Raw genomic sequence first — 13,042 nt, forward strand, 5'->3', positions numbered from 1 at the left:
TTTTTAAAGTACAGTACTTGAGCATGAATATAATACTTTGCAGGAAAATATATGGTGAGTCAACAATAAATGGCATATAGAATTATCTTAATGCCGGTTAATAGAAAAGGTAGTTTTACAAAAGGTTAATTGTATGTGGAGAGGGAATTTTGAAGCTAAAAATGCCATTTCCTTCAAGAAAGGCAACGTGAATAAATTGTTGGCTTCACATCTATTATGCATCATTTCACAATAAACCACTGTCACTTGGAATTTCCAAATTTTCAGGTAGAAAAGCATGTGGAAATGTTCATGATTTTCCAGGCATTCTCAATGTCACTGTTGTTCTACCAAATAGCTTGGTACATTGCCTGTGTGACAAAACCTTACTCCATTGACATGATTTCCATTGTGTACTTTGTCAACTACATTTAAAGTAGTGTACTTAACTACAGTTAAAAAAGTTGATTGAAATGTTAATTGAGGATGATCTTGCTGTGGACCAGATGCTTCACTGAATAATCTGGCTTTTAAGTGGTAATGTGATTAGTCACTCTTTTTTTTAATTGATAGAAGCCAGTTTTCACATTGTTTAGTGTACAGTGCTGCTTGAAAGTATGTGAACCATTCATCTTTCATACGTCTCAAACAATCTTAAATTCATAGTTTCTTCAATGATCCTTCAGGGGTCATGAGTTCTCCAGGTCCAAGGGCAGAAAAGCAGCCTCAAACCCATGACACTTCCATCACCATGCTTGACTGTAGGGATAAGGTCATTTTCGTGGTAGGCAGTGTAAGGTTTTTGCCAAACGTGGTAGTTTTGTTGTGGCCAAAAAGATCTATTTCAGACTCGTTCTTCCAAAAATGTAAAGGATCATCCAGATGGTCTTTTGCAAACTTAACATGAACAGCAGTGTTCTTTTTTGAGAGCAAAGGTTTTTTCCTTGCTACCCTACAATTAATGCCATTGCTATTCAGCTCACATTGTATTTTTGAGGAATGAACATCAGCTGCAGCAAGAGATGGAGATCCTTGGATGTGGTCCTGGAGTTCTTTTGGACATCCTGTATGAGTTTGCGTATTGCTCTTTAGGATAATTTTAAAGGATGTCCACATCTAAATGGAGTCACCGTGGTCTTAAATTTTCTCCATTTGTAGACTATCGTACAGTAGACTACTGAATGAGCACTTACAACACTATTCTTGAGGTTGTCTGAGGTCTCTTTAGATTGTGTCATGGTGTTTTACGCTAACCTGTATGGGTAAGACCAAATTGTCTTGATTTGATTGAATTTATTTTTACTTTAATAGAAGGCCGCCCAAACAGTCCAGGTCCTGGTGATTGGCTCTTAGATTGGCTAATTATTGTATAGCCTATTGTAGCTAATGATCCTTACCTTTGCAAAGGCACCAGTTCATATTTACCTATTTCTCTTTCTGTTGCATGCATCAATTCCTCTTAATACACAATACAGAGAATTTGTGGATATAAACCATTTCTTTTGTAAGAGTAAGGACTAAACAAGGATTTAATAGTAAAAATGCAACATTTAAAAAACTACAACAGGGGTTTCCAGATATTCAAGCAGCACTGTAGCTCCTTTTGTCATATAATATCGGCTGCAAACAACAATTAGTATCAGCAAGTTAAATGTAATTTCCTGTTATGTATGACTACTAACATCTTCTGGTACACCTGTCTGATGGTGCTCACAAGCACTGTTCTTATTTTTAGATGTGTCGTTGTGTAAATCTGTATTACTTGGTAAAGTTTAATGAAACATTTGTTTGTTAATGTCCATATCATGTCAGAATAAGTCAATTATTTTATTATGAACAGATGTTACATATAATAAACAAAACATAGGTTCCTGTAGGGCATTAGTATCCAGTCTTCATGCCTATAGTTTTCCACCTTGCAGCTTAAGAAGACTAAAGTTGAAAAAAAATCCATACTTTCAGCATTTTAACTGGAATTTTGAAACACATACAAACCTCTTAAATGTCCAGATAGTATTCTTCCAGAGTTTTTAATTTGAATCAGTATAGCAAAATTGTGTGCTTTTTCCTGATGGGTGCAAAAAAAGAACCATGCATTAACCATCACCCAATGTGTGTGTTACAAGTTAATCTGTGGATAGACTATCTGTTCTCTCTGCTCACAGTATGATATAGTGGAACACAGTGACAGGCTCTAAACATAAAACCATTAGTTTCATGAGTTTTGGTTTCTCTATGCAAGCAGGCTCTCTTTTCCTTGTATAACTGAGAAATTTACCACTTCAAAATTTTGGAGCAAATATACCGGTGTGGATCTTTTATTTAAAGCATCCAATATAAATGAAAAACTGTGGCATCCACATGGTCACAGTCCCAGGTGCTACTTTCCTGAGAGGCTGTGGCTTTCAGCACAGTAACAGTCTACCCTCTCTCCCCCAGGCTCTGCGCGTGATGGCCAAGATCATGCGTGAGTGTTGGTACGCTAACGGAGCAGCCCGCCTCACAGCCCTTCGCATTAAGAAGACATTGTCACAGCTCAGCCAGCAGGAAGGAATTAAAATGTAAACTGAAGGCCTTTGATAAACCTAAGGTTTTATTTTATTTTTATACGTCTTTTTTTTTTTTAGAAAAAAAGCATTATTATGAAGGTGGTTTTTCATTTCAACACCTGGGTTGCAATCAGTTGGAAAGAATACTTGTTCTACCTCACCGAGGTAACTGAAGCGGGATCTCACTGCCTTTTTGAAACTTAATAGGAACATGTCTATAAGCTGAACTCTCTCTCTACAGAGACACTACTCCCCCCAGCTGAGTGGGATCCTCTCTGCACACTATGAGCACCTCCTTCTCCCAGGATATTTACAGACTCTGTTGTAGACTAGCTTTATTTTTATTAACGTTTCATCTTGATTTGACAAAGTATTTTATATTTGGTGGTCTTAACGTATAGGTAACAGTGCTTTAAGTAAAATGATTTTACTTGCAGTGGGGGCTGGGCTGGTCAAATCAATGAAGAACAGTGTTAAGAAGGATGGAATTAACTATTCCTTATTTTAGTATCAGGTACTTTATATAATCAGCATTTCCATTCATTTTTGCCTTCAAGAGATGTGGAATTATCTCTGTGGAACATATTGCACCTTTTTCTTTGTGTTTTATTCTACAGATCAACATAAGTTATTTCTTTATGATTTTTGAAGAAAATATGGACATGACCTCATTCAGTCTTGGCGAACATGCTATGACATATGCAATAGATATTTTATATATTACTGCTCTCTTCTAAAAAACCATGCCTTCCAAGACAGGTGTTAACCAGAAAGTGCCACTGCTCTGAATCAGTACCATTCACACCCAGCCAGTGTGAAAAGCCCACATCTTTGCATTAGGTCTTCAGAGAAACTCTTCAGGGTATTCACAGGATGCTGTTCACTGACGGTCAAGACAGGATCATGTAGAGCTTAAGGTCAGGGGTAGCCATGAGCCCACTCTCATGCCATTGTCTTTCTGTTTCATTAACTTGTGTTCCTGATATAACTACAATGGATTTTTAATTTTGTTGTGGCTATTTTAAAATGTTATGCTTAGTTCTCTTACACGTTTCCATTTTCTCCATAAATGATACATTAGATTTTCTTATTGTCATTTAAGATTTTTTAATGGTGGAATCTTTAAAAAGTCACTTTATAAACATAAGTTTTCTTTTTTACATGTTCATATAATTTTTTTAAGAATTTGTGGTACATTCGAATATAGAAAGTGGATCTTTACTGAAGCCATAGCTTTTCCAGCATCATGTGGCAACCTTTTTTTCTACAGGAATGTACAAAAATCAATCAGCTGTACAAATGGACTACTTCATATTACTCTGAGAAAGCCTTAAGGGACCAACAGAAGGCTTCAAATTTGTTGGCTTTTTGTAGAAGAAATAGTAGGTACCATATAAAAAAGTAGCACCAGATTATCAATTATATTTTTGAACAAATTCAGGTACCATATTATCACACATAATCGTGTATGTTTAAAAGCAAAATTGGACATTTTTGTGTGTTTATGTATGTTACAGAAAGAAACTGAAAAGTGTTATCATTCTTTATTTGAAAAGTAATTAACTAATTCCTTTATCCATAGGACACTGTGGATTATTGGTGTAATAAGTAAAAATAAAATATCAAAGGTATTTTTTGGGGACTTTTATTGAACACAGATTTTTCCTAATGAGTAGTTGTCAGACTCCAAGTGAATTGTATCCGAAGTTCATACAGGCGATGCCAGAAGTTAAGTCTGCAACGTTATGAGCAGGTATTGCTGCTGCTTGCTAGGCGAAATCCTTGTCCAGTAAAAGTGGGAAAAAATGACAAGCATCATTTATAGTTATTAATGTACATTAGTGAATAGCATTGCTTGAGATGAAGACTGGCAAAGCTTGTCTGTTACTGTATATATACCCAAATTATAAAGTATGCGCTGTTACATCTGGGAATAAGAATAAAACCTCACTTTGCTGATAATTCTTACTATTCTGACAAGACAAATAGTCAATATTGACAAATAATGTGGAAACCATTAAAAAGGGTCATGTTTAAGAATAATGCCTGTATTTTGGTTCAATTTAGCAATAAGTGCACTTCTATGAAACACTGCACGTTCAAATGCGTGGTAATATGGTCATATGTAATGTATTTTTTATTTTGAATGCAATGTAATGGACACCATGCTGCTACAAATAGTATTCTCATTTGTTCAATTTGTTTACAGGAACATTTGAGGAAAAATAGGTTCTTGCAAGCTCACAGATTGGATGTACATATTCAAAAATGCTTGCCAGATTTGTGCCATGAAATTCTATGTTCAAGGTTCATTCTGTGACAAACAGTGACTTGCAAACATAGCGCTGTCTCAGATTTCAATGTGACTCGTTGCCTGTGGTGTATTTTTTTTTTATCAGCTCCAATTCCCAAACTGGACCTTAGTTGGATTAGTAGTTCTATAAGTGTGGAAGCAGGCAATTCTCAGGGTCAAAGGTCACTACTGGTAATTGATCAAACTCAGCTGACCAAGGAATTTATGCAGAATTATTCCAAAACCATGTCTCCAACTTCATTCAGAACAAAAATGTTCTTCACTGCTGTATTCCAGCTTTTATTTGAAATGTGAATTTTTCCCAGGTAACAGCTTTCATTAAAATCCCAGATGGCGGCATGTTAAAATGACAACTATTTCCTTTAAAATGTCATGGAATGACTCGAAAGAAAAAAGCCGTTGAAATCTGTTGTGCCATGCGAATAATGTGTGATTGGTTCCTGTTACATGTTAAGATTGTAATCACCCAGTTGAAATAGACTAAAACTTAGGTATTACATAGTATTGATGTAGAGGTTACTTAAAATGCAGTTCCACAGTATGAAATGCAAGTGTCATAACAAAAGTGAAAACTACCCCAGTGCAGAGGAGATGCATTTATTGAAGCTGTGATCTAGTGAACAAACGTGGAATATTTTTCTTGCAGCTAAAAAATTTAGGGAACTAAGTACCAAGGTCAACCTCAGACCTTTTTATCGGACAGACCATCTCATGAAGTTGATGTCATATTGAGATCATCATAACACCCTGACCCCCCCTGCATATCACTTCGCACATGACGTGTCTTAAATCACCAGCAGCCTTTTAATCGTACAATTCAAGCATACGTCCAGGTGTTTTAAATTGACATATCTCAGCCTCTGTGGGTCTTGCCAATTAGTGGCTTTACAAACCATGCCTTCTGCTGCTCTGCGGTTTTCGCAATAGGGTAATTTCTGAGCCAACCCTTAGCTTTCCGAGTCGGGAAAACTTGAACTTAGTTTGGGAATTGGACCTAACTTTTTCCCATAACAAGTTCACTGTTTCCTGTCACCTGCTGGCACCAGTGCCCCTTTTGATGCCGTGCCTCATGATTTTGTTTGCCACTCCACAGTGTGGAGGAAGACATGGGCTAACAGGTGTAAAACATTACCAAACATAAAAAGAGGTGATCTTTTTTCTTCATGGTTTATTTTTTAAACCCTTTTGCGACCTCAAACCAGAGACCAAGTTCCTGTTTGTTACAAACAAACAGTAGAGCACTTAATTTGAAAAATGTAGAAGACTAAATGTTATAATTGAAATTAGTTGAAGATGACAGGTTTGATAAAAGTGGAAGAATGGGTGATGTTTCACTCATTAGAAGGTGATCCCGAGTCATCAATTGAGAAGTATCAGGGTGAAAGTACACTTAAGAGAGCTAGGGTTTTTCTGCTCCTATTAACTTTAAAAATCACATAACACCATGAAACACTATTCCTTTTGTTGGCATTTTGAGCGTGGTATGAAAATAAAGCTGAAGCGCTGCTCATACTGCCTGGTGACTGTGCTCTGGTGTGGGTCACAGAAGGGTGTGATTTATTTGGGGTCAGCTGAGGTGCTTTTCACTTGATGAATTTGGCTGCTGTTTTGAAAGATAGGTGCAGGCAGACGAAAGCTTTCACATTTTAGTGCCTAAGTTTGACTATTTTAATTGGCCTTTTTTCTGCCTGAGATGATACCCTGCATGTGATTGAATTCTGATGTTTGCATCACTTGCTTTTAAAAAATAGGTTAAAAAATACCTCTTCTAAAGACCAATGTATTTTTACCTCAATGTATATAAAGGATTTATTTTCCAGGTTTGCAGTTCTGTTTCTGTGGAACACTAAATTGAAAAAAAAATTGTCAATGATACTTACATTGTGTTGTGTTTTGTATTGTGCCCAAATTGTAGTAAGTAATTATATTCCTCTTTTTACCATAACCTCTGTTTGACTGCTTTTTGTCCAAAATGTTTATGCTTTAAGAATGTCAGCATCTGTATTTTGTATATTTGATTTTTTTTCCTTTCTTTAAGTGGTCAATATGAGGATGATGCAAAAGAAAAACCCTTCTACATTAAGTTCTGGAACATGCTTTCCCTATTTTTTTTTTAATTGTATGCATTGGCTTTTGCAGTGTACAAAAGAATGAACAATGAAGATAGGAAAGTAGCTTTGAGTGATGCTTATGTTAAGATCTAACCTAGTACTGTAGAAAGTGAATAAAAAGATGAGTTTCCTTATTTTATTTAACTGTTTTGCTTGCTTTCCATAGTTTCATTCTACACTGATCTACAGTGCCTCTGTGTTCCCAGAGAGCCTCCCTGCAATGATGCTGTGATAAAATGGTGAAAGCCAGTAATGGTCCCACTTGGAGAGCTCATCTGTTTCACCAGCATTGTGGTGAAGTTATTAATAAGATAAGAGAAAAGATCACTTTATTGGTCATATACAGTTTCTTGTATGAGGAATTTGTCTTTTTCGCATACCCCAACTTGCTCTCCATGAGACACGCAGACACACAGACGGGGAGAGAGGTTTGGGGTTAAGAGCGCAGGGTCAGCCATTTGTACAGCGCCCCTGGAGCAGTAATACTGCTTTGCTCTGAGTTTAGGTCATTCTTTTTAGTAGTTCTTCACGAGCCTTTTGCAGAAATGATCTAAATTTAATACCATTATTGTATCTAAACAACATCAATTAAAAAAGTCCTTTGCCACCTTGTAGTGATCTCACAGAAGTTAAAATGCTTACAGATTGCTTGTTTTTTTTGTAGCCTGAAGTTTTATATATATATATTTTTTGCATTAGGCGCTTTTCACCTAATAATTTCAAATGCAGTCCTATTGTGTTAATAGTTTAATTATTTAACATATTTACATTTTTATTGTTTTTGTACATTTATTTGACAGATTAATTTATCCTTAAATGTTTTAGTTTAGTCCTCCCCATACTGTACATATCCTCAGGCCATACATTTCCACACTCTGATCTTCGGCTGTCTGGGTTGTCTTCTTCTACTGTGTGAGTTGCAATTATCTGAGCTATCTCATTTCAGAATATCTTAAATTTGGTCTATTCATTGACTCCAAGAAGCATTTGGTGGCACTTATGATGAGTTACCTCAAGACATGTCATGTTTGCAACAGCTGAAAGTCTTTCTTGTTTCACAGTATGGGCCAGATATGATTGCTGTAGCACTCTTGCCTCTCTCAGGTTACTTTGTTGGGTAGCTTAACATTCCTCAAGGATTTGGACCATGACTGTATGCAAAAAAAAATGTTTTCCCAGGGTATAAGGGTTAATTCCAGACAGAACACAGCAATCATAAGAGTAACAAAGATGTGTATAAATTCTTATATATAAAGGGAGTATTAATATCTGTGATCTAAAATAGCAGTACAATAATCTTTGGTTTTAAACAGGTAAATGTTATGCTTTTGAAATAGGAATGATTTAAATGCATGCAATGTGCAACCAGTTGTTTTGATTGATTTTGCAATATTACAATTGTGCCTTGCTTTTCAGCCATGAGATAGTGCACATCTGTTTTTTACTCTCAAATGTAGCTTCCAAGCTGGAAATGTTTCCCATTCCTCCGACAGAATTAGAACTACACTTTTCATTGTCTGGTCAATTAAGTAGCAATGTCACATTTACATGGCTGCTAGCACTGCAGCCTCAGATGTCCATGTCCTGTATTCTGACATGGAGTGCCTGTCTGTGTGGAATTTGCATGTTTTCCCTATTGGCATTATTTTTGCCAGCTGTTCAGTTTTCTTTTACCTGACAAAAACATCCCAGTTGTCCACTATGAATTGTCAATTTAATCAAAATCAGATTGTCTGCAGGAGGGTTAAGGGGAATTAATTCTTAGCGGGGATTGTTTCTAGTATAACCACTAATGCCAAATAGGGCGAATAGCCTTCTCTTTATTACCATCATGGTGTTCTGATGAATTGGGATTGGTAACACAAGACTATTCCTTACACTTTTATAGCGCCTTTTTGGACAAAATAAGTGATAAGCTAGCAGTGATATAACCAGTTGCTTTCAGAAATATTTTACCCTGAGAAATAGTATGGAGGTATAAGGAGGAAAAACTCATTACAGGCTAGTTGTGCAGTGAAGACATTAACACGTAGAATTATTTTTAACCCAATAATCAGTTAGAAAAGGCAACTGAATTCAGTGTGATGTATTTTTAATGATTTGAAAGTATAAAAGTATAAGTATATTGAAGTCAACCTTTTAAAAAGTGTTAAAGAAATAGTCCTAACTTGAGAAATTAACACCTATTTCGAAAGAGTAGATGTCTTCCACCAGTTTGATTGGTAAACAAAGTTAATCTTGAGAACAGTTCAAAACCAGGGGGTTAGCCAATGTACAATAAAGTGCTTAACATGGTAACTGCAGTGTGTGCTAGCTCTTAGTTATGGTTTGACAATTCATTGTACGATTGTGACCTGTGATAGCTGTTAGGTGATCATCCTTCTGTTCATAGATTCCTATTGGATTCCTTTGCTGTTGAATGTTATACCAAATGGCTGCTCTAATGTTAATTTTTCCTTTTAAATTGCCCATGGATGAATAAATAAATTGAATGATGAATTACTTCAGGACCATATTGAATTATATAAAGTAGCATACAAACCTTAGATGCTGCGGTTTTAGATTACATTGTTTAATTAGATTGCCTGAAATCAGGAAAGTGATGGAGTGGTGGAATCAGGCAATATTAAAATGAGTTTTGAATGTGTTCAACAAACAAGAGGAGAGAGATATAGTTAAATTGGTTGATAAACGGGAAGATCGGTAATTCATTAACAAGAAGACAGACTGGTGATGTGGTTGATCTTGTGTTTTGAGCAGTGACATATTCTGGCTTTGGAAGCCTCTGGAGTACAGAGCAGGTACGTAAAGTTGGAGGGGTTTGTAATAATGTAATAAGAAGGAATAGAGGTTTATGTAGGTCTTACATTCTTTCAAAAAAAAAGCCATGAAGGAACATCTGTGCTTGTAATTATCCAGGTATTGACGAGAGAACAGTCAAAGATGAAAATGTTGGTTTAACTCGTTTTAGTCTCTGACCCCTGTTTTTGATGGCTTTGTTCTTTTTTGGAAAAAAGAAATTTTCCAAAACCAGTTCTACAGTGCTAACTTAATAGGAGCTCTTGAAAAAGATAAAATGATTATTCAGAGACTGTAAATCAACAGGATTGAACTTGCTTTATCATATGCATCTATATAGGAGCTCTTTATAGGAGATTAAAAAACCTTTTAATTTTATATGTTAATAGAAATAGTATAGGCATATATTTATGTCGGAGTAACATCTTTATTCATACAGGTGTAATTTTACGGGTGTAATTTTACCGCGAAACATTTTTTTCCAAGTAAGATGAAAACTGACTTGGAAACTTATTTTGACTGATCCAGTTTTCAATATTGACCAGTTGTGTGTGCAGAGTAAGGCTAAGGGGAGGCTTTCATTCAGAGAAGCCAGTAGGGGGCGATGCTGTCTGCAAAAATCTACAGCAATACAGCAGAAGTATGTTTTTTCTTCTGTTCTGAAATGTTTTTTTTTCTTTGCACTAGTTTTCAACAGCAACAAAGCACGGATAAACTATTATTGTCCAAGGCCTGGTAAGAAAGTGAACAAGGCTGTCTACAGTGAAGTTAAAAATGAACAAATGTACTTTTTCAAATGGCCCTGTTTAATTGGAAGGTGAGATTGCAAAGGAAAATTGAAATCTACCCATTTAAATTCTTAAACTGTAAGGTAAAATGTTTTTTTTAATGAAAATAGCTATAGTTAAAACATAAGAGAGAATAAAGGTGTGTAAAATAAGCATGATCTTAGTATTTGTTTTTTCACTCATTTTTTAAAGTACAATTGGCTAATTTATCAAGAAAGGTGTTCCCTTTTCATGGAATGAAAAACGTGGTACCGTTTCTACAGTGGCTCTGTGTCATTTTACACTTTACGCATATTGGCGCTACTAGTTATCAATTTGTTAGGCTCACTGTAGTGCCCCCTACAAGTACTCTGGTAACAGAGGCTGCTCTTCTCTGAATAGGCAGGGAATGAACTATCTTGGGCCACCCATCATTGCTTGGTTTGTGCTGTTCCACTACATAGAAACAGTTTAACATTAATCAGTTTTACAGTTGAGAGGGGAGTGTATGTCTCATTACAAGGTGTGATAGTACCATGGCATTAAAATGTACTGAATGAATATTAAATCTATACAGTATTCCAATTAGGGTTATAAATGTATATCAAAACAGCACTTTTTAGTCTATGGTTTCCGTATTCTTGAGAAGTGAAAGACCCAAGAATAAACTTAAGTTCGTACTATTTCAGGTTACAGTTACCATTTTTTATCCTTTATTAAAATAGATATAAGTATAAAACAACTTAACCTCTCATTACAGTGCTTTCAGAAAGTATTCATCCCCTTGGATTTTTGCACAAATTGTTGCAAACTCAAATAGAAATATTGTAGATTTATATGGGATTTCTTGTCACTGAATACAACATGATTTGTCATTCTACACATTTCTCTGTATTGTCAAAAAAAGAAAAATTCTGAAAATGTTTTCTATGTAATTTAAAAGACAACACTGAAATGTATTGATAAGCATTCACCTTCTCCAACTTGCATTTAATTTCCTTGTGAGATCACTCTTAAACTTGAATGGAGCCCACCTGTAGCCTGTTCAGTTGGTCAATATGATTTTAGAAGAAATACACCTGTCTATATAAGGCACCTTAATTGACAGTGCATGTCAGCGCAGAAACTCTACCATGAAGACAGAGGGAGAGGTATAAAAACATGTGTAGGATGTTGAAAGTTTCCAAGAGCCCAGTGACATCCATCACTAAGAACTGAACCACACAGACCTTTCTTCCCAAGCCATCTTCCCAATTAAGTAACTGGGAAAGAATGACCTTGGTCAGAGAATAAACAATAATAATAATTCCTTACACTTATATAGTGCTTTTCTGGACACACCACTCAAAGTGCGTTACAGGTAATGGGGTCTCCCCTCCACCACCACCACCAATGTGCAGCATCCACCTGGATGATGTGACGGCAGCCATAGTGCGCCAGAATGCTCACCACACACCAGGTATCAGTGGGGAGGAGAGCAGAGTAATGAAGCCAATTCATAGATGGGGATTATTAGGAGGCCATGATTGGTAAGGGCCGATGGGAAATTTGGCCAGGATGCTGAGGTTACACCTCTACTCTTTTTGAGAAACACCCTGCGGTTTTTAATGAACACAGAGAGTCAGGACCTCTGTTTTACATCTCATCTGAAGGACGGCGCCTGTTTACAGTATAGTGTTCCCGTCACTATACTGGAGCATTAGGACCCACATGGACTGCAGGGTGAGCGCCCCCTGCTGGCCCCACTAACACCTCTTCCAGCAGCAACTTAGTCAGTCTCCCGTCCAGGTACTGACCAGGCTCACACCTGCTTAGCTTTAGTGGGCTGCCAGTTGACAGCTGCAGAGTGATATGGCTGCTGGGAAGAGAAGTGACTAAGAACCCCGTTACAATCCTGACAGAACTACAGAACTCCATGGCTGGGATCAGAGGACCTGTCCAAGGCCAACAGTTTCTGCAGTACTTCTCAGATATTGCCACTACAAGAGAGTGGCTAGGAGGAAGCTAATTTACAAAAAGGCATGTGTCAGACCTTCAGACCACTATTCCTGGGGCAAACACAGCTCATCACTAGTGTAACAACATCCTTATCATGAAGAATGGTGGCAGTAGCATCATCTTATCGGGATGCTTTTCGTTGGGGGGTAAAGCCGTGATGAGAACATGCTTCAGTCAGCAAAGGATCTTCAACAGGACAATGACCCCAGGCATACTGCCGAAGTGGCACAAGAGTGGCTTCAGAACAAGAGGGTGAATGTCCTTGAGTGGCCCAGACAAACCCCAGACTCCCACTGAGAATCTGTAGAAAAGAAGAATCTGAGCTTGAGGAAGAATAGGTAGAAATCCTGAAATCCAGTTGTCCAAAGCTGATGAGAGATTCCTAGGCATACCATTTTGGTATGAAGTCAAGAAGACTCCAAGCTGTCATTAATGCAAAAGGTGTTTCTACAAAACCATTTCCGAAGGCACTGGGTAGGTACAGAGTGATTATCACTTTAATGTTGCTTTTTGAACCCAGCAGAA

General features: G+C 36.9%; 1 protein-coding gene across 1 annotated transcript in view; it reads left to right on the plus strand.

Annotated features, from left to right (window-relative positions):
• Nucleotides 1–7,092, plus strand: part of tgfbr1b (transforming growth factor, beta receptor 1 b) — a 58,926-nt gene extending 51,834 nt beyond the window's left edge. The window contains exon 9 of the mRNA XM_088643374.1: nt 2,419–7,092. Coding sequence (XP_088499500.1) covers nt 2,419–2,544 — 126 coding nt within the window. The 3' untranslated portion in view covers nt 2,545–7,092. The remainder of the gene's footprint in view (nt 1–2,418) is intronic.
• The last annotated feature ends 5,950 nt before the right edge of the window (nt 7,093–13,042 follow it).

This window comes from Lepisosteus platostomus, chromosome 8 (assembly GCF_059453375.1).
Source record: "Lepisosteus platostomus isolate fLepPlt1 chromosome 8, fLepPlt1.hap1, whole genome shotgun sequence".
Lineage (NCBI taxonomy): Eukaryota > Metazoa > Chordata > Actinopteri > Semionotiformes > Lepisosteidae > Lepisosteus > Lepisosteus platostomus.